This window comes from Cynara cardunculus, assembly GCF_001531365.2.
Source record: "Cynara cardunculus var. scolymus isolate 2C chromosome LG 8, CcrdV1, whole genome shotgun sequence".
Taxonomy (NCBI): domain Eukaryota; kingdom Viridiplantae; phylum Streptophyta; class Magnoliopsida; order Asterales; family Asteraceae; genus Cynara; species Cynara cardunculus.
In genome coordinates, this window is record NC_037535.1 from 21,906,893 (window position 1) to 21,929,832 (window position 22,940).

At 35.9% G+C, this 22,940-nt stretch overlaps 2 protein-coding genes across 4 annotated transcripts; one reads left to right on the plus strand and one right to left on the minus strand.

Moving 5' to 3' along the window:
* The first annotated feature begins 1,717 nt into the window (after positions 1-1,717).
* On the plus strand, positions 1,718-11,540 carry LOC112516962 (coatomer subunit gamma-2-like). 3 transcript variants are annotated; one of them, XM_025124232.1, is made up of 18 exons: positions 1,718-1,877; positions 3,509-3,606; positions 3,711-3,761; positions 4,637-4,750; positions 4,865-5,065; positions 5,150-5,251; positions 5,830-5,937; positions 6,052-6,285; positions 7,430-7,680; positions 7,785-7,956; positions 8,058-8,213; positions 8,339-8,389; positions 9,047-9,187; positions 9,277-9,474; positions 9,567-9,698; positions 9,772-9,945; positions 10,160-10,399; positions 11,104-11,540. In XM_025124232.1, exons 1-18 carry the CDS (start codon positions 1,835-1,837, stop codon positions 11,293-11,295), a joined length of 2,658 nt encoding a protein of 885 aa, XP_024980000.1. In that variant the 5' UTR covers positions 1,718-1,834; the 3' UTR covers positions 11,296-11,540. The 3 variants fall into 3 exon arrangements, with proteins under 3 accessions (XP_024980000.1, XP_024980001.1, XP_024980002.1); XM_025124233.1 differs by having other exon boundaries at positions 3,512-3,606; XM_025124234.1 differs by lacking the exon at positions 1,718-1,877 and having other exon boundaries at positions 3,585-3,606; positions 3,711-3,744.
* Positions 11,541-17,310: 5,770 nt separating this feature from the next.
* On the minus strand, positions 17,311-22,320 carry LOC112516637 (guanine nucleotide-binding protein subunit beta-2). The gene is made up of 6 exons (XM_025123800.1): positions 22,043-22,320; positions 21,864-21,958; positions 19,574-19,998; positions 18,721-19,078; positions 17,829-17,942; positions 17,311-17,537 (listed from the first exon to the last, which is right to left on the minus strand). Exons 1-6 carry the CDS (start codon positions 22,146-22,148, stop codon positions 17,502-17,504), a joined length of 1,134 nt encoding a protein of 377 aa, XP_024979568.1. The 5' UTR covers positions 22,149-22,320; the 3' UTR covers positions 17,311-17,501.
* Positions 22,321-22,940: the final 620 nt, after the last annotated feature.

A 22,940-nucleotide genomic window follows, 5' to 3' on the forward strand; every position in this document is an offset into this window, starting at 1 on the left:
TTTATTGTTATCAATCATCTGGTGTAATTATAATTTACTTGAGATGGATTAAGATGACGAGACAAGCGTAAGTGAATTAGGGGATGTGGTTGCACACTCATAAATGTTTCCCCTATCACCTTTGATCGCTATAAAGCAAGGGGTCAAGAGGCAACGCCATGGTCTCATTGACGGGTCCATGGGCAATGCCCCGAGGTTTTGGAATTTATGAAGAGTCGAATTTTTGAAAACTTCACAAAGTATGAATATGGATAGTGGATTCAAAGATCTAAAATGTGGATCCAGACTTAGGAATTTGACTAAGTCCTAATTCTTAAGGATCATCCAAAATTGAATTTCACGATACCCAGACATAAGGTCAAAATATCAATTCGAACAGTGAACTTACATGATCCTTAAACAATTACTATTTACCCTGTAATCATATTTTTTTTCTTAACATCTTCATTCATAAGAAAATTTGGAGCCCAAACAAAAAAATAAACATGAAACGTTACGATTGGAGAGTAGAAATCTTTTATTCCCAGACCCCACATATAATCTATGTCCCCAATTACGTAAAGACACATCATTATCAATAAAACATAAAAACATTAATTAAGTAGAATAATGATGTGTTTTTCACGTAATTGATGGAATAAATAAGAAACATGATATTTTAATTCCTCAATGCATACATAAATATTCACTTGATAGACAAAAAATGACAACTTATTTTAACAATTGAATACAAAGACAGCTGAAACCATAATACAAAAAATATAATAAATAAACTGTAAGAACGATATTCCATTATTTTTATTTAACTAAAAATGGTATACTATTAAGCAGTGTAAAGCTGCTTACTTGGTTTTCTATTAAATTTCATACAGATAAAATTGTCTGTGTAAATTAATATGTCTGTATAAATTGATTTTTTTTTCCATAAATGAAAAGACGCATGTTTTTTAATTGGAATGAACGTGTTTGGGAAAAAAACTTGACATTTTATATAAAACTCCATTTAAGGGCTTAGTGAATAAGTTACTTTCTATATTAATAAGGTACCTATCAAATAGTCATGTATAATTGACCAAATAAGCTATATTAGGCTGTAAACGAACCGAACGAACACGAACGAATGTTTGTTCATGTTCGTTCGTTTAACTTAACCGAACAAACACGAACGGTAAACGAAAGAAAATCTTTGCGTCCGTGTTTGTTTGTTTAGAAATCAGGTGTGTTCGTGTTCGTTTGTTAACATGTTAAACGAACGTAAACGAACGAACGGGCTAAACGAACATAAATAAATATAAGTTGAATTCAAAGTAAATAAATAAAAGATTGTATATTAAATTTAATACATAAACGTACATAAATGAACGGTAAATGAACAAACGTTCACGAATATAAATGAACGAACGAGACTTTTTTTCATACGTTCGTTTAACTAAACGAACAAAAAAAGTTGTTCATGCTCGTTCATTTATGAAAAAAACGAACATAAACGAACGTCCTGCCGAACAATTTATAAACGATTCGCTGAACGTTCGGTTCGTTTAAAGCCTAGCTACATGTCAATTAAAATGGTAAGAAACTTACCTTAATTTTTGTAAATAAAATAAAACAATAAAACGAAAAAAAAGAAAAAAGAAAAATCAATTAATACAGCTACTTAATTGCAACCCTTGAACAAAAATTTCACTCGCAAGGATAGAGGGAGAGAGGGGACAGAGAAGATCTGCTCGTAAACTTTCGGTTGGGCACACAATTTCACTCCCACAGAAGACCAAGATCTGATTCATCGTTGAACTCGATTGGACTTTGGGTGTGAAATTCGTATTTTTTCTCACTAATGGCCCTGTACGTGAAGAAAGACGATGATCGTGATGAGGAAGGTAAGACTTTGATCATCTACCTCATTTGTTTGTACTATCAGAAAATTTGCTTTCATTTCTGTCTATTTGGCCTGTTACTGCCATTCTTTGGTGCTATTGTATGATCTAGTTGATCTCCGATTTCGTTTTAGATCTACATTGTGGTTAAATAGGTCGTGGAAATGATTTTACTTGGCTCATGTGTAAGCCCTCGAAATTGCCATGTTAGTCGATCTGATTGTTGCTGATGGTAACGATGTTGCGGAATCAGATTGGCTTGATTATGTGCTTACGGAGGCTTGGCCTGTTACTGCTGTTCTTCGGTGTTATTTTATGGTTTAGATGATCTCCGTTTTCATTCTAGATCTACATTGTGGTTCAATAGGTGGTGAATATAATTTTAGTTAAGCTGATTTGTAAGCTCTTGAAATTATTATATCAGTCGATCTGATTATTTCTGGTAGTAATGGTGTTTGGAAATCAGGGCTTGACTGTGTATTTACGGGAGGTTGATGGGAACTACAATAGGATCTGTAGGGTATTCCCATTTTCAACAATTTATGAAAGTTTGTATAGAGATGATAGCGTCTAAAGAGTTCAAACCGACACATCCTTATTCCATTTTCTCAATTACCAACTCACATCTGATTAAATGGAGGAGCATTTCAATCTTATAAATGTTTTCAGCTTTTGAGTAGTGCACAGTTTTTTTATTGATGTAGGAGTAAGCTTTGTATCTTTGGTGCCGTTGAGAAAAATTTATATACTTTAGATCCGTTGTAACCTGTAAATGATATTGATCTTTTTATTTCTGTAACTTGAGATCATCAAATTTAGTTTGTTAGTTGGGAAAACGGATAAGGATGCATGGGTTTGTACTTTTTAGGGGCATTATTGTTGTGGAATTTCATAAATCGTTGTATATCACATTAACCTACAAGTTCTTTTGCAGTTCCATTGGCTCTCCACATTGAAACCAAAATAAAAAATGAAGTATTAATTCCAAGGCATGTACTGTCCTTGTAGTGATCAAATGTCTTTCTTCACGTACTGTGCCACTGTAGAGAGACATGTTTAGAATTACATCGAGCCTAAGCAGCTTAGTACCATCTCTAGTGTTATCATGCGATTCATAGTATTTCAGATTATTATTAGATCTATTTTTTGTTTAAACAGTTGTTTGGTTAATCTGACCTGTAAGCTAATAAAAACCATTACTTCAGTTGGTCTGATAGTTGATGATGGTGTGGGTGTTTGTGAAATAGGTAGGATTCTGTTTGGTTGACTGTTTGGTTTACAGGGCTTTGATGGAACTATTATATAACATGTAGGTTATTGTGATTTACTGCAATTTATGAAATATTCTATAGCAATTTCAACTCCTAAAAGTACAAATGCGCACTTCCTTATTTTATCTTTTCAATTACCCAACTAAATCTGATAAAATTGGAGGAGCATATCTAACTGTAACTGATTTCAGCTTCTGAGTACTGCACATTTAGTTGTCAATGAATGAACAGGTCTTGGCCTCTTGCATCTTCTGTGGCATTGGCAAACTTATATACTGGATCCATGTATTTTTGTTACTGTATATTTACTGGACTCTAGTGTATATTTGTTGTAATTAAATGAGGTCTATTTGTCATGTGCAGCAGAGTACTCACCCTTTTCAGGAATTGAGAAGGGAGCAGTTCTTCAGGAAGCTAGGGTCTTTAATGATCCTCAGTTAGATTCAAGGAGGTGTTCTCAGGTGCTTTATTTTATTTTAACACCTGATTTGTGCTGCATGATTATATGATTGATTCTCTTACATGCATATGATCTAACAGACTATCTTCCTTTTTCTGTTGCCAGGTTATTACAAAGCTGCTTTACCTTCTGAATCAAGGTGATAGCTTCACGAAGGTCAGATCTTGTTGCATAGGCTGTGTAAAGAGAGGACACTCGACTTCCATACAATTATATAGACAACTTTATATTTTAGACCATGTCCTGTAAGGGAGGAAAACTGGTTCTGGGCTTGTATCTAGTTTGTAAATTTTAAATCATCATTAGTAACCTTCCACTTAAAGCATACAGGCAAACATCTATATATCTGCTTTTGACATTCATGTATATGTGTGTGTGTGTTGTCAAGTGTGGCATATAGAAGTGTTCAACCTCTGCAATAAGTCATATTATATGGGTTGTGTATTTGTTGCTTGCAAGATGAACTTCAACAGCAACATTTCCAGTACTATTTCAGTGTGATCTGAACTAAATTAATATTATTGCAACCTGGCGCTTTGGTTCAGAACTCATATTTAGATAGAATTACAAATGTGGGAATAGGGAAGTCTCTATACCAAACACTTTGGGGCAGGTTACCGATGAAGATTGAGGAGAGATAATTTCCTCTTTTTTTTTTTTTCCTTCTTGGTGGGCGAGAGGAACTAGATCCACTTGGCTGTTTGAAATGCATTTCTCCATGCTCTGTTATCTAAGACCCAAATCTGTAGGTATATCCCTATTTGTCGATTCGTATTTCATAGTCCTACGGCTGGTTCTATTGCTCTCCCAGCTTATCATATTTTGGTGGAGTTGCCAAATAAATTTTCGTAGCTGTATTTTTGTCTGTAAACATGCCTATAGGCTATAATTGATCCATAGTATGTGTTTGTTGTTGACATGCTTGTTATTTTCTCTATGTTCTGCATGAGATTTTTACAGATTGTGATTTTTTAATCTTGTTTGGCATCATCTTGATATTTTAATACTTTATTGCTGCTCTTCATTTGTAGGTTGAAGCCACAGAAGTTTTCTTTTCAGTAACAAAACTTTTCCAGTCTAGAGATATTGGATTAAGAAGAATGGTTTATTTGATCATAAAGGAGCTCTCTCCCTGTGCAGATGAGGTCTTTCAGATTATTTCCATTCCTTTAAGTGTTTATGGACTTTTGGCTTTTGCTGCTATTATGTTTGCTGCTATTATGTTTAAGTGACATGGAATGTTTCCTTGTGCATGGAAGGTTATTATCGTCACAAGTTCCCTTATGAAAGACATGAATAGCAAGACTGACGTGTACCGAGCAAATGCCATTCGTGTTCTCTGTCGCATTACTGACGGGACACTTCTTACTCAAATTGAAAGATACTTGAAACAAGCTATTGTTGACAAAAACCCTGTAGTAGCCAGTGCAGCCCTAGTCAGTGGTTACCATTTGCTCCAGGTACAACTTGGTTATTGAGAAATTGCAATAGCTTGTCTTATTGTTCTCTTCTTTATGTCCACTTAGTTTATCCTTGTATCTTAGACAAACCCAGAGATTGTGAAAAGATGGAGCAACGAGGTACAAGAAGCTGTTCAATCAAGGGCCGCACTCGTACAGTTTCATGCACTTGCTTTGCTCCACCAGGTATGAAAATTTTTCCTTGATGCTCGTCAAACAAAGAAATATCATAGTTATTCCTCCACAACTGCCATTTTCATGTACTCATGCCAATCCCTAAATAGCAAATTACTACACTGCATGCTATCTAAATTTCAACAGTGAACGAGGGGGATATGGCCTCCTGTTTTTAAATCTTTTGATGACTGCTGTGGGATCTTGACAACTGAACTCGTGCTTGTTACATTACATGGGGTGGATTTAAAGAGGCTGTATAGGACAGCCTTTTTGTCCGACATTCTGCCATATGCGTGGTCAAAGCAACTCTCATGTCAGCTAGTTGATTGTTGCATTTGTAATCTTTATGTTTCACAAGCTTTTAAAGGTGCTGAATTATTCATTGACCATCTGATTTGGGTGTTCCTGTGATATATTTCTCACGTGGTCTATTACAAATGGACCTTGCCTAAGTATACAGTTTAATCTTCTTCATGGAATATTCTTCTTATCCTTAGTCATCTTTTGGGTTGAATTTGAGTATATAAATGGATGTGAGAAATCTTGCTATTACATACCATCGTTTAGACAAACTGATCTATTTGCAGATAAGACAAAATGATCGGTTAGCTGTCAGCAAATTAGTTACCAGCTTGACAAAGGGTACTGTTCGTTCACCTTTGGCCCAATGCCTGCTAATCCGTTACACCAGTCAGGTACTTTATACTTTGTGAATCTGCTTTTTAATGAAAATCAGGTACTTCCTTCTTTTGAATGTAGGCTTGTTGGGCAAGATCTGAATCACTGACAAACAATTTAATTTTCTTCAGGTTATTAGGGAGTCAAGCATGAACAGCCAAGCTGGGGACCGTCCATTTTATGACTATTTGGAAGGTTGTCTCCGCCACAAATCAGAGATGGTCATTTTAGAAGCAGCCAGGGCAATAACAGAGTTGAGTGGTGTTACTAGCCGAGAGTTGACCCCTGCAATTACTGTTCTACAGCTCTTCTTAAGTTCGTCTAAGCCAGTACTCCGGTTTGCTGCTGTCCGCACATTAAACAAGGTCACTGTTCTCAACCTGTAAAGATAATCAACTGTTCTTAGTTTCACATTGTATTTTCCCCTTTACTGGCCGAAAGTGCCATGAGCATGAAAACTAAATATTATTGGTCCTTCTCCATCTCTTTTATTCTAGATTTTGGTATTGATGCTTTTGGCTTTTTGCTCCTAAAAACACTATCAACAGAATAACAGAAATAGTGACTCTTTTTGACTGGTGATGATTCACGAAGTTGGATAGGAGGCTACAATTATTCAAATATGCGAGTTCTAAATAACAGATCATCTTCTCACCAAAATATAGGATTTTGACATTTGCTTTTGTGGAACATAGGGACAATTGTCTATATACAAGACTGTTCATCAGGGGGAATCATGAAATCAAATCATTTGATCAATGACTTGTTTCATTGAACATGTCCTCATTCAATCTCAACCAAAAATTTAGTGAAAAATGCTTGGCCCCATATAAGGTTTGGAAAAAGGGGGGATGTATTTGACTTTTGAGCAGTAGATTTTCATCATTCCTTCTTGTTATGAAGTAAATATATATTTTCATAAGCTCAAATAATATAAATTCATTTACAGCATATAGTGAGGCTGCATTTACTAATGTAACTATTGTACTTGGAATTGAAATACTCTTGTTCTACCTCTCTAAAATCAAGCAAATGTCAAAATGTCCGGGAATGTTGTAAACTTACATGCTTTTTGGTTTTGATCAGAGAAGAAAGTTAAAGTTTCCTATGCTGGCACTGGAACATTGTTAATACTTAATCTTACAATTGGCTGGCATAGGTTTAAACTAGATGGGTAATTCTTCAACAATGAAACTCCCTTAATTTGGTTTTCCCGATTGAAACCAGGAATTTGATATGTTGAATAACACTGTTGAGGAGAGTATGTGATTGTCTCTGTAGCTATTCACAGTTTCCTTTGGAAACAACTACTTCATTAAATACAAATCAAGAGCCGATAATACGGGAATCTTTGTGGGTTCATATGTGGAATATCCATCAGTACTTTTATCCATCAATTACATGTTCTCTTTTGGTTGGTCAATTCATGTTATGTTGTTCTCTTTACTTTTTATCTCCTATAGTGCACATGGTGTCTTTTGGATCAATAATAGCTGACATCTTGTGCAGGTGGCAATGACTCATCCAATGGCTGTCACTAGCTGTAACATAGATATGGAGAGCTTGATTTCAGACCAAAATAGAAGCATTGCTACCCTTGCCATTACCACACTGCTGAAAACAGGCAATGAATCAGGTGTTGATCGCTTGATGAAACAAATTACCAACTTCATGTCTGACATTGCTGATGAGTTCAAAATTGTTGTGGTTGATGCCATTAGATCATTGTGTTTGAAGTTCCCCCTTAAGTTCAGAACATTGTGAGTGTGTTGAACTTCATTCCTTTAGAAATTCAGGGGGTAGAAAGTCGCAGGAAACTGTTCCTCACATAATGTATCTCAATTGTCCATTTCCTTTTTCTTAGGATGAATTTCTTAAGCAATATACTGAGAGAGGAAGGTGGATTTGAGTACAAGAAAGCAATTGTTGACTCAATTGTAACTATTATAAGAGATATCCCAGATGCAAAAGAGAGTGGCCTGCTTCATCTATGTGAATTCATTGAGGACTGTGAGTTCACATATCTTTCAACACAGGTGAGCGTGTTCTTTTGTTTGTGGATATTCTCTGATTTTTAGCATTTTTGTATTTCCATCTTCCATTTTACTAAATGTGTTTAATTTGAATATGTGGTTAGATTCTCCATTTTCTAGGCATCGAGGGACCAAAGACATCAGATCCCAGCAAATTCATTAGGTATATATATAACCGCGTCATACTTGAGAATGCAACTGTTCGAGCCAGTGCAGTGAGCACTTTGGCAAAGTTTGGTGCTATGGTCGATTCGTTGAAGGTAAGTTGACTTTCATTTTTTAAAATTAATACTTATATATGTTTTTAACAGAACTTTTTATTATTAATATCAAGTTGAGCTGGATTGGCTGCTACTAGTGCTGAGTTAAATTCTTTGTATTGCAGCCTCGGATATTTGTTTTGTTGAGGCGCTGTCTGTATGATAATGATGATGAGGTTAGTTGTATTCCTAAGCAGTATGTTTTTCTGCGTATGCCTAGTACTCCTCTGTACCAAAACATATGTAACATTTGACTTGGCACATATAAAGTGTGGACTATTGTTTGGTACACCTGACAGAATGGGACAGGATAATGCGAAATCTTGTTGGCCCATGTTTGGTGCAACTTTAGACTGGAACAAGACAAGACTTGAGTGGGACAATGATGTATTTTTTCTGTCCACCAAAATAGGTGGAACAAAAATCAGGGAGATGACATAAAATTGCTAAATTAGTAAACTTCCCATGTCAAATTAAAAGCCTAAAACCTTCCAGAATTCTTTCACCCGCCTACCTCACCCAACAAGGGCAAAATGAAATAAGTTTGTGGACCAAAATCAATGTTACCAATATCTTGCAGCGGATACTAAAAAAGTAAATTTGGATAGAAAACTTGACAAAAAAGAAATGTTGCTGATGACCCAAAAGGAAACTGTGCATATATTTTCGGATGGAGTAACATGTTTCTAGGACTATGAAATCGCCAGGCCAAAGGCCTATTGTTTGTCTGCAACCAGCCTCGATACATACTCTGACTAAAACCTTTTTTCAAGAACTTTTGGAGAACGTTCATGTTTCATGCTGACAAGCACTTTTTTCGCCGTTTTGTACAGGTTCGTGACAGGGCTACATTATATTTGAATACTATTGGAGGCGATGGTTCTGTTGTGGAAACTGATAAGGATGTAAAGGAATTTCTATTCGGGTCATTTGATCTTCCACTGGTCAACCTGGAGACTAGTTTGAAGAACTATGTAAGTGCCCACACAGAATTTCCAACTCTGTTATGACAGATTTTATCTGCTATAAATATCATTTGTATAATTGTTTGTTGGCAATGCAGGAGCCATCTGAAGAACCCTTCGATGTCAGTTCTGTACCAAGGGAGGTCAAGTCTCAGCCATTTGCAGAGAAAAAGGCTGCGGCTAAAAAGCCCACCGGTCTCGGTGCTCCTCCAGCTGGCCCCACTTCCACAGTCGATGCTTATGAGAAGCTACTAGTATCAATTCCCGAGTTTTCTACTTTTGGGCAGCTTTTCAAGGTTCATTAATGGCATCATAATCCTTCAATATTCATGGTTCCATTCCATGCCTTTCTTCAACTTATTCTTGTGAATGTTTGATTTGTGAACAGTCGTCTGCACCAGTCGAGCTGACCGAAGCTGAAACAGAATATTCAGTTAATGTTGTGAAACACATATTCGATAAGCATGTTGTGTTCCAGTACAACTGTACCAATACCATTCCGGAGCAGTTATTGGAAAATGTAAGCACTTGAACTTCTTACTGCTTTTTGAGTAAAATCTAACAAAAACGAATTTCTTTTTCTTAAATTTTAGGTGACGATCGTTGTGGATGCTTCAGAAGCAGAAGAATTTGAAGAAATCGCAACCAAGGCATTAAAATCGTTGCCATATGACACACCAGGACAAACATTTGTTGCTTTTGAAAAACCAGAAGGGGTTCCGGCTGTTGGCAAATTTTCCAACGTGTTAAGGTTCATTGTTAAAGAGGTACTACTAGTTTCCCAACTGAACCTTTTAATTAACATTCAAATTCCATTAAGTGATGAGCTATTTTCTTTTTGAAGTGTGTAATATTTATACACGACAAATGAAACTCACACACTCCCTAGCTTTGGTGAGGTTGGAACCCTCGACCTATAGGAAGGTTGGCTTTTTGGTAAGTGATGACGGTTTTTTGATAAATAAAAATAAAAAATTGCAGGTTGATCCGTCTAGTGGTGAGGCTGAGGAAGATGGGGTGGAAGACGAATACCAGCTGGAGGAATTCGAGGTGGTTGCAGCTGACTACATGCTTAAAGTTGGAGTTTCCAATTTCCGTAATGCATGGGAAAGCTTGGGCCCGGATTTCGAGCGTGTTGATGAGTATGGGCTCGGTCCAAGGGAAAGTTTGAAAGAAGCCGTTACTGCTGTTATCAACCTTCTTGGCATGCAACCTTGTGAGGTAAGTTATTGCTGCTGTTTTTTAAATAAAAATGGTAATACAAGTAACTGCTTATATATATCTTGAAAGAGAGTAGGGCCCGTTTACCAAACTCTTACTTGTTAAGCACTTACCAAGAGTCACGTACCTTATCGGGTGCATGACGAGGACCAAGAACTTACCCAATGGTAAGCACTTACCGGGTAAGACATGCTTGCCAAAAATCCATTTTAATAACCAAAAATGTTACCTAATAAAGTAAATGTGGGTGGTGACTCTAGCGAGTAAGTGCTTACCCGGTAAGCATTTGGTAAATGGCCCCTAAATAATGTTTATTCTTATTAGGGGTAGACTTGGTAGGTAACAAGTTTTTTTTTCTCCAATACTGTCTACCAACCAACTGGTACGCAAAATCCTATACCATGTACCAACCAACCGTACTTTGTACCAACCAACCGTACTTGGTACCATGTTTTTTGGTTGGTACTAGTTTTGTACCAACTAAAAGTTACATATATGAAAACTTGCAATTTCGTTTAAATTTTGAGATAATTTTTTTTAAGTGTATATGTAACACACATCATGTTTAAAGGTTTTCATGCTTAGTAACGGTACTTACCAACCGACTCCAACTGGTACCTATTAAATTGGTACGGTTGGTACACATGTTGGTCTGGTTTGGTAAAAAAATGACAACCCCTAATTGTTACATCATGTGGTTTCAGGGGACAGAAGTGGTTGCGGCCAACTCACGATCGCACACATGCTTGTTATCGGGTGTATACATAGGGAACGTGAAGGTACTTGTACGCTTATCGTTTGGAGTGGACAGTGGGAAAGAGGTGGCAATGAAGCTTGCGGTTCGATCCGAGGATGAAGCTGTAAGTGATGCAATTCATGAACTAGTAGCCAACTAGTCCCTCCTTTTTAATTGAAATTTATGCCATTTTCGTGATATATCTATCTATATATATATATGAAATGACTTGAGGGGAGGGAATATAAACAATAACGTTGTTTTTTGTACCTTAGCGAGTCAATAAGACATGTTTTTTTAAGGTAGTAGTTTCTTTCTTCTTTTAAGACATATATGTGGTTGGATTTGGATGTTATGATATTTGGTGTTTAAACAAGGAAGAAAAGAGGTATGTATTTGCTTTAACACTTCACTTTGTTACTATTTTGATACAATTTTATGTTTGATTTGGTTTAGCAGATGCTATTTTTCCATAAATATTACTCTATCTGTTCCAAATTAAGTGTCCACAATAGTTGGTAGAATTGACGTATAGTTGTATGAGTCGTTTACTAGACACTTATTTGGTAAGTGCTTACCGGATAAATTTCCTTATCTGATGAACATGAGAAGGGCCAAGAATCTTACCGGGTAAGAGCAATAAAAAGGATAGAGAGTCTTACCCGGTAAGTAAGGATGACGACTCTTACCCAGTAACTTGTTGCGTTCGATATGTTTTGATGTACTAAAATCTTACGTATCAGAATAAATTATAATGTTGAATCATATCGGTAAGCACTTAACCGGGTAAACATTTAGGTAAACGGCCCCTTAGACATGAATTATAATTATTACACTTTTTGTTAATCAAATGACAATTTTAATCTTAATTAGTTAATGTATTTATCCTTATCACTATTGAATATTTGTGTATTAATTAAAGGTAGCATTGGAAATATAGTTATTCGTTGTTGAAATGAGACACTTATTTTGTGACAAACATAAATAGAAATGTTTTTAAAATGGACAGAGACAAGTTATTTGTCCGTATTTTCATGTAGACGAAGGGTCGTGTGAGAATAGGAGTTAAGATGAGAAGTGTAAGAAGACTAACACATCACTTTTAATTTCGAACCAACCCATGAATTGCATTTTAGAAGGAATTTGATCAAGTGCTTTTCATTAATGTTGATCTAGTGGAACTCTTCAATTAAGATTGATAAAAGATGGAGATCCTTTCTTACCACAACTTTTATTCTCTTCGGAACCCAACACTTGTCATATGATCCCTTATATTTGTACCATATAAAATTTATACTTTGCAAGAGTTTTATCATAAAAAGCTCATATTAATAATTATGATTTTACGTATGGATAATTCCTCAGTATATTGCTCATTTGCAACAAAATGTTTTATGTGTCAGTAAATATGCTTAGACCCCTCTAGCAAAAAGGGACTAACATTGTCTGCTGTGCAACCAACCTTCATAATCAAATATCATTACTGTATAGGGAGAGCTTGTTGTGAAAAACCTAAGTTTTTTGCTTATCGAGGGTTTAAACCCCTCCCTTTATCTCATAGAACATATTGAATTATGTGGAAATTTGTATTTAATGAAAGTCAAAATCTTTCATATCTTTCGGGACCTGCCCAATCTATGCTTCTTTCTAATAAGAAAACACTGGAGAATTATTGATTATATGTCTGCCATATAAATCAAATGATATCGAGCATGTTTCCCATCTCTTCTCGAGAATCAAGTGTATGAACCATAACTGAAGTTATTGATGGATTGTTAAAAGAGGAAAAAAGTTCTACAATACATTTTGTTATAACCATCGACTTCGTTTGAAATATATTACAAACTTCATTAACCACTTTGCAAATTAAACCATATTCATTTGAAGTTTTTATCCATGGACTTGGGTTTTTAATTGCTAACAGAACGTTTTATTGTAAAAATAACAAAAGTTATACTTCATGAAAATTAGTTGATTTTGGATGGAAAAAAAATAAAATCAAGGGTTATTATCATAAAAACCAATCGGGAAAAAAGTTTTATTTTTTAGCCACCAAGTTTTTTCCGCGAAATAGTCAGGTGCCGCAAAGCAATTTTCCTCGCGGTTTCTAATGTAAGAGTGGGCCCACAGTAAAAATAAATTGAGACATCACAAGAACATGCGTTGATGCACAAAAAGCAAGTCAAAGTCACATCTTACAACACCGTAAAGACATGCCGTAATTTGTGGTACCCGCATAAAAAAATATCTTACAACGTTGATTTACAATTTATCGACCGTTTTGTGAAAGGAAAAGTTTGAAAGTGGTTAGAATGTATTATTAATTTATTATACATCCTAATCCCATGTGGTTATGTAAAATAATACATAAAAAAGTATTATTTTATTACCATAGGATTCATATAAAGCATCTTTTTTACATGAATTGAAGAATTTATTGAAATACAAACATCTCGAATGACTACACTAATAAATTTTTTCCAATATTATTTATAATATTAAAATATTTTATAAATTTATCATTTCAATAAACTTTCAGATAATTTATAGAAAAATGTAACACATATTTTATCAGTGGTAAAACTACTTGTAAAGGACGTTTCATTTATAAACCATGCAATTCTAACAAACCAATATACAGTCTAATAAATATCTGATTTTATTTTGTTTTCCTAATCTAAAGTCATGATCAGATGAACCTCATCCTCTTTCATATATGTCTCAATAATAATTAATAAATCATGATAATTGTTCATAGATATCTCGATAGTAAATTAATGAACTAACCATAAACATCTCGATTGTTTTCTATGGCTTATAAGAAATACATTGTTTGTATTTGAAACAACTCCCGTGTTAATCCCTAAATAACATCTATTCTTCCAAATTTAGGGGTGTTTGGGATTGCTTATTTAAAACAACTTATTTGAAACAACTTATGTTTTTCTACAAAATTAGTTATCAACTTATTATAAGTCAGAAAGTTTTAACTTCTTCAAAAACTCCTTATTACCGGTTTGACACCGGTATAAGTTGTTTATCCAAACACTAAAAAATGCTTATTACCAGTATCACACCAGAATATAAGTCATTAAGTTATTTTTATAAACAAAACCAACACCCCCTTAAAGAATTCTTATTTTTTTCCGGAAGGTTTTTAGCATACATTTTACCAGAGATTTAAAGAGTCTCAGATCTCCAAAATCCTGGAATGTGAAGTTTGTGCTAATCGGAGATAAGGTTTCGTTTCTCATTTTTGCAATTCTTCGAGAATCGATTGATCTTTCAAATGTGATGTGATTTGGGGATTTTCTAAATGCAGCAAATTATGGCGTGGAGGATCATGGAAGCTGCAAGAATAGTACGGTAAATCCCCAATTAGGTGAAGAATTTGTTGGAATAAAAGATGATCATATTCCTCTCTCTGCACAATTTGTTGCTAATATTTCCATTGATGGATTGTGATGCACAAATTGGAAGTGGAACATGTTGGTTGCAATTACGAACCCTAACCCTAAGCGATCGCCCAGGCGATCAACGGCAACCGCAGGCTGCAAAGGTACATAATCGAAGCGTAATCTACCTCTTCCATCATCTCTACAAAAACCGGCGTCATCAACCACCGGAACAGAAGCAAAATCATCAAAGCGTTGACCTCTTTCTCCACGGAGCTACCTCCTATTCTGATCGAAAACCACAATTGCGTCCTACTTCCGTCGTTATACACAAAGAAGGTTGCTGCCTGAATGAGCACCACGATCCGGCGGTTCCGGCCGACTCTGAAGCTGAGATCTAGCCTTCGGAGGTTGAATCTACGTTGAGGGAGATTGGTGCGGTATTCGCGGTGAAGGCGGTTAGGATTATCAGATGCATCGGAGGAAGGTGGAGGGAGGAATCTCCGGCAAACGAAGACGAGGGAACCGAAAGCTAGGGTTCCGGCGGCGACGAGGAGCAAGGAAGAGGAAGATGATACGGAGGGAGTAGGCATTGGATTGGAATGAAGAGAAGGAGATGATGATTTGATATCGGGTTTTTATATTGTACGGCGGCCGGTGGCCATTGTTTGTTTTTACAGGGAGGACTCCTCCACTTGCATCCTTCCCTTTTTTTTTTATTTTTTTTTTTAATTTTTTTCCATTTTTAGTAATTTACAAGAATTTCACTGCCGTGGGTTGTTTTAATTGGATTCTGACGAGAAGGAGAGTTAAGTTGAGAAACGTAAGATTAGATGCACCGGATCATTTCTCGTATCAAACACGATTCAGATGAGTTTGAGATTAAAAGTGATTAATGGTCCAGATGTTTTCTTACGTTTCTCAAATTGACTCTTCTTCTCAGACGATCATTTGTCTAAAAAAGACATACAATTTTGATAAAAAAAATTGTTATATTTTTTCTTAATTAATAAAAGGATAAGTTTAGCCTTAATTATTGAAAAATAAATTTAGCCTCATCTCATAATTAGGGATAAATGAAAAGTATATATTTTTTTATTAACCTAGATATCCAACCTGTTATGCGAACGACTAATCCCAGGGCAACCACCTGCTTTGCAAATAGTTAGGAGTCACCGTATTTGAATCTCTGTGGCCACAAAGAGATTTTTGTTCCTCCTTGGATTTGAACCTGAGACCTTCAGGTATTTTTGACCTTTGGAGCCAAGCTCAAACCAATCAGGCACCAGCCTTGTGGTTAAAGTAGATATTATGTTAAAAGTAGACACTTGTTTTTAGGACAAACTAAAATAGTAATGTAGACATTTATTTTAAAACGAAGTGAGTATAAAGCAAGGGAAAACATTTATGAAAAGGAAAAGAGGATTCATTCATACAACATTTATATCAAGTAAATTACATTTTTGGTTCCTGTAGTTACCACTAATTATCAACTCTAGTCTTAGAGGCTGTTTGGCAGTTGTTGAATGATTATGAGGCTCGTAAAAATGAAATATAATTGATTACAATGAAAAAGGACGATAAATGGTTAAGAGAGACCCAAGATACAAAATCATTCAGATGGTTTTGGAACCATTAAGAGACAACCTTTTTTTGTCAAACAAGATTTATCTCTTAACGATTCAAATGCTACCTCTTAATGGAACTATTAAGAGGTAAATAAACAACCCCTTATTTTAAACTAATTACAGTATTCAATCACTATGATTGCCAATCTATTTCACTTTTGGACCAAAAATGTCATGTACTCTTTTTCTGTTTTTATTAATCCACTTTAGGCAACATATATTATTTTTTTAAATGAAAATTTTAAATATGAGAGTGTTTGAAGACAAAATAACTTTGATTCTTATTCAGCATAATAATATAATTTTTGCTTAATTAGTGTAAAAAACATTCAAATGCATCTTATTTTATACTTACCACAACTTTCTTCATGAAACATTTTAACTTAACAAATTTCATTTTTTAAGTGTATATAAATATGTATATGGTAAAGAGCAAATTGCATGAAAAAATAACGTACTTAACTTGATTCCTACTTTGGTTAACGTACTTTCAAAACTTTTATTTTGGTATCTAAGATGTAAATTTTTTAAACATTTAAGTACCCAGTTGAAGACTAATTTTAGATTTAAAAAGAACCCATGCCACTAACAATGTCAGCAAATAATACTGAGTTGGATACCACATCAGCATGAAAATCGATTAATGCTTCAACGGTTACCCAGATACATGAATGTTTAACACTTTATATCTTTAAGTACCAAAATGGAAGTTTTGCAAGTACGTTACCCAAAATATGAATCAAGTTAAAAGTACGTTACTTTTCATGCAATCCCACCGGTGAGACCAGCCTTAGCCGCAGATTAAGCCAAAAAATGTCCTTTCACGTTAATATCCTTGAAAGCGGGTTCTGTATAGGACCGGCTAGGGTTCCTGATAATCCACTTTTTTGCCCAAATCAAACATCAAAGTACTAAAATGAAACCCCAATTAGGGCACCAATTGAAAACCGATACAAATCTTCTGAACCTTTTCTGGGTAGCTGCCATCTATTACTCCCTGGATCATGAAATCAAATTACCAAAACAGATGAACCCTAATTGTCTTTTATTGCATTTATCACCTTTGTTTTTTGGAATGTAGTCAGTCATGTTATGCATTATGCTTAAATCAAATACTCGATTAATTCCAAAACAAACAAAAAACTTGTGCCATTGGTATATGAACGATCCCCGATCAGATGAAAATAGAGATTACCAACAAAATCTGATGAAAATATTTACTTTATGTTCATTCCACAATACGTAAAACGGCTAACAGCTTTAACAATTTCCTCATCCACGGGCATTCGCTATCAAAGATGCAAATCAGACTCACTAGTTACCAACTTACCACTCACTGCTGTTCAGATCACTGTCCTGTGCCCTCCAAAAGCCCAAATCTGCATACAATAAAGTTTTCAATCTCTAAATTTCCAAATTTAATTTCTGCAGATGTGTTTTGATTATTGGTCAAAAGTCTAAAATACCCTTTAACAACTATAAAAGAGATTGAATTCTATCAAAAGGTAGTAACAATGCCAATGAACAAATAGGTAATTTGTCAAAAAGACAAATTCTAGTTTCATAGGCAGGTGGGAGTAGCAGAAAACGTCTCAAGTTCATTCTTCATGGGTAAGAACAATGGATAGATATGCATCAGAAATATATGAGATGGTAGAATTAGGGCTAACCTTGAGACTGGTATCCCAACTTCCTGTGCACAAGGCACTGCCATCAGCAGACAAACCCAGACAGCTCACACGAGCCTCATGCGAGTTCTGGAGAGATCCAAGATTTAAAACCACCTATCATTCAAAAACCCACGTTATCGAATTACTCAGCCGATTGATGTTAAACAGACACCGATGAACATATTCTTAACTTCAAATGGAAGAGTAAGAACACAGTCTTGGACCCTATTCATTCTTTTGCAATTAATATCTTCATTTGTGGGTCCATCCATATGGTGTGAGAAACAAATTTAGAGGTGATTATGGGTCATGTTTACTTTTCGGTGCTAGGATAAATGAAGATGGGACCCACAGATCCAAACAGTGGATGAAATTGATATGAACCAGTGGATGCTTAACATTTTACCCTTTTTGTTATCGAGTTTCACTCGAAGTTGTAAAAAGGAACCTACAATGGCACAGACATAGGTAACCAGATCTAGTAAGCAAGAGCAAGAAGTTGTCCTTTAGAACTTCTTTAATAACTCTAGATACGAAATTGCAGAAGTGTAAGCTAAGATGGCCCAATGAAACATTATAGGCAAAAAGGTTATCTTGTAGTAAGAACATAACAAAACCCGATGAGCAATAAAAAGCAGCGTGATGCACAAAGTTTCACAAAACTAGAAGGTATTCTATGTGCAAATATTCATGTTGTAAGTCAGGAACCATCTTTTTGTGCCAAGCCAGCTTACCATTGCCTATTGCAAGGTCTGCTCATATTACTCAAATTTAACCTTTTACCCAGATCTAATGCAGGGGCAATTTACGGAACAATTTGAAAAGTTCCTATCTAGTGCACAAGGGTCTACAGCAGTATATACTGGCTTAATTTACAATGATCACATTTTACCTTTGCCAATAGAGTATCCCATACAAAGCAATCACCATTGGAGTAGCTAGCGAAGAGAAGACGTCCAGATATGGAGAACGCAATAGAAGTCACATTAGCGGCGTTGTTATCACCCTGCTGCTGAGGGTACACTTGGAGCTGGTGCCCAGTTCTAATGTCAAAAAGTCTGCAAGTTCCATCATCTGATCCAGTTCCAAACCTATTTCCATCCGGGAAGAACTTTACAGAATTAACATCCCCCTCATGACCATGAAATGTTCTTACTGCTCGACTTGCAACACGTGTGTCCCAAAGACGGGCAGTTGCATCACAAGAGCCAGAGATAAACATTCTTGAGTTGGAGCCATTGATCGACACACTGAAACAACAAACAGCATATGGAATAAAAATCTCCACACTTTTTATAAGTTAATCCAGAAAGAAATACAGACATGCATAGAGCACATAGATAAACAGCAAAAGCTAACTACTTCATAAAAACTAAATGACGGCAATAGCATCCACAAGCGGAAACACGGTCAGTTTTTAGAGCAATTAAACTACTAATTAAATCTTTCACAGGTTATTTTAGGATTAATCCATTCTTCCTGTTCCAAGCCAGATCACAAAATGGATGCCACAACTGACGTTTGACATTCGACACCTTGTCTAGGCCCCTCTCTCAAAACCCAAGATAAGACTGTGCAGTATCAGATGCAAAAGTCAAAAACTCTCAAGTTTTGGGAGGATTGCAACAACATGCAAAAACCCTCCGGATAATGAATCAGGAATGATAAAAGATTACAGGTGCCATTGGTAGCAAAACACAAATTCCTGAAATAAGCTCAGGCATAAGTTTGGATCAACAAAATACCTCAGAACGTCTGATGTATGCCCTGATTGAAACTCTCCTCCAAATACGCTAGTTCTCAATCCTGTAGTTATATCCCATAATACACATGTCTGATCACCAGAACCGGTTATTAAGCGAGTATCATCATCGGGAACATACTGACAAGAGGAGACATAGCCCTTGTGTCCGCTAAGCATTCTTGATACTGGTATATTACCATCCTTGTCAAGTGGTGAGCTAAGATTGAAGATGGAACATACGCTATCAAGGCCACCACATGCAACTGACTGTCCACTTGGAGAAAAGGCACATGTCATAACCCAGGCACATGGGAGTTTGATGGCATGGGTTTTCTGACTTGTGAGAGCATTCCAAACTATCAACCTTCCATCTTGGGATGCACTAACTATACGATTCTTTTCAGGAGTCCAATCCAATGAATACACCTGAATTTAGTTTTCATGTTGAAATTTGCACATTCAGGCATAAGCAATAATCATATCATAAGACCTAAGAAAAAGCAAAAAATATAATGGAAATTTTTTGTATATGTAGAAGGCAGATATATAAAATGTTAAAATATTGAAATACAAAGCAACTCGTCACAGGATTATTAGTTTTTGATGAATGACCGTGCTCATACATGATATTTCACAATGCCAACGTAATTACTACAACAAGAAAAAGTTGAACTATAACTCTTTATCCATCACATAGCTACAGACTCATGCATGGAAAGGAAAGCAACAGATCACAAGATAATTTGTATATTAAATTTACATTTGAAGAACCCCACTTCTGTTGGTTTAATGGGTTATAGAGAAGAATTTCAGGATAGGATACGATCTTATGCTGTGTTTTGGTATCAAGCAATGGAGGTGGGAATGGAATGAAGTAATACCAATTGAAAATGGAATTGACCACTCTTAAGGTCACCAGTTCGAGTCCCTCCAAGGCCACTGGAGATATTCCTGCCTGTTCTCCCCGGCCCATGGGATTAGCTGAGGTGCATGCAAGCTGGCTTGGACGCCCACGGTTAACCAAAAAAATTGACCACTCTTTAAGGAATCTAGTTACTTCAAAGAGCATTTTTGGTTCCTCAGTTAGAGGATTTTTCTTTCATTTCTGAATCGAATGGAAACACATCTGATGGTTAACCTATTTACTTACCCATGTTTCATAAAAAATTTCACGAAATTTAACATATTCGTGCTACGAGAAAATGTTGGTTTCATTTTCCATTTCCAACCATCTAAAAATAGTTGAACACTTGCAATTTCCATCCATGGGATAACCAACCCCACCAAACACAGAGAAGTCATCAGTAACTAAGCAAATCCAAAGTAACCCATTGATGACAATTAAAGTAACCCATAGAAACCCAATTCAGAGAAGATGACAATAGTGATGATCATGATCACAATGACGTATGACCCCAAATAGTAGAAAATGGCCAAGGAAAATTGGGGCGTGGTTCAAATGATATGCGTGAATGAAATCTCAATCTACAACTTAGTTTGCACTGTCTATTTGAAGATGATTCATTTTGAATTGTGTCATCTCCACTCCTGTCTGGTTTGTCTTGTTACTTATCCTTGCAACTTGTTCTTTCATTCGTAGACTCGATCTTCTTCTATCAAGGTGTTGAATTGTTATTTTGGGAGTTGAACTTTAACTACCAACTTGTTTTTACTCATAAACTTAGGTATCCTTTTCATGAGAAACCTCACAACTTAATCTTACTGTCTTAAATAGAATGTACATTCATAAAATTTATCCTCGGAATTGTTAAGGTCTTGGTGGTGAACTAGTGTAATCCTTTCAACCTCGAGAGAAACCTCTAGAGGCGTCACCTAACAGTAATCAGCCCCAACATCCAACTCTGTGCAAGTAAGGGGATGACAATACCATACAGTGAACTACCAAATCAACTTGACAATATAAACCATGAACATTGAAGAGATCTTACGGATGTAAGTAAGCATTCTAACAATTAGACAGAAGAAGACATTTACACAATTAAAACTGTCTTCAATTCAGCATTCTCCTTTAATCTTCATTACCTCCGCCGATCAATTTGATCGTAGCCAAAAAGGAGTCAACAGATCCAATTTAATGATCCAGAATTTCTAACCACGTCAAAGAAAAAGCAAGCTAGGGCTTGTTCTTCCGCTTACACATCCATCTTCCGAAGTATCATCTCATAACCCAATAACAACGTAAGTACTGTAACAAACTACAATGTGCTCTTAACCATATTTGTATCAAGTTCAATACGGAATTACTACTTGACATAAACCTAGAAGCTTACCTTCCCAGTATGTCCTTGTAAAATCCGACAACAAACCAGATCAGTCGGGCCGAATTCAACCGGAGTCTTACCTTGAGCTTTTGCATAACCCGCCACTGTAAAGCTCAAAATCACAAAAAGGAAGAGATCTAAGTACATTGGAAACACAAATCCAAATCCAAACTAACAATACGAAATACCGTCTGTGTCGAGAAGTTGAAGCCGTTTTTCCTTTAACCGTTCCCTGAGAGAATTCAGGGTTTCTGTAGCAGCCATGTGCCTCTCTTTTAGCTCTGCGACAGACATCTCTTCATCCAACTTCGAGCTTAATTCGAGCCCTAGTTTACCTTCATCTTGATCTGCAACATGTAAAACCCCAACACGGTGATCAAATTCACTTGTGGATTTGGTGTAGTAAGATTTAGGGCTTCCGGAGACGAGAGGAGGAGAGTAGAGAGAGAAAGAGAGAGAGCACAATGGGCGTGTTACGAAAATGGAAAAGTTGCAGAAAAGGCAGTTGCAATTGACTAAAGCCGCCGGGTCCACTCATATGTGACGTGGCATACATGACGTGATAGAAAGAGTAGGTGACTCGACGTAGTGCTTTGTGGGTTCTACTTCTTTTCTTTTATGTTTTGGCATCTATTCTACCAAATCTTATCAGGGGTAATATTTATTATTACCTCTTTTTAGGTTAGAATTAAACAATGGTTATGTTTTAGGGTTCTAAACGAACCGAACGTTCAACGAACCGTTTGGCGGTAAGTTAGTTTATTTAATAAATGAACGAACATGAATAAAAAAATTTGTTTGCTTAGTTAGTTGAACGAACATGAACAATAGTCTCGTTCGTTTATTTATGTTCGTAAACGTTCGTTTATATATTGATTTTAATATATAACTTTTATTTATTTAGTTTGAATTCAAATTTTAAAAAGCCATTTAAAGTATTAGGGTGCTTTTGGTTTGCGGGAATATTTTTGAGGGATTTGGATTCCCTTAAGGGATTTGGATTCCATGGGATTTGGATTGGATTGGATTTGAAATCCATTCCTCTGTTTGGTTTGTAGGATTTGGTTTCTAATACTTCGAATAATT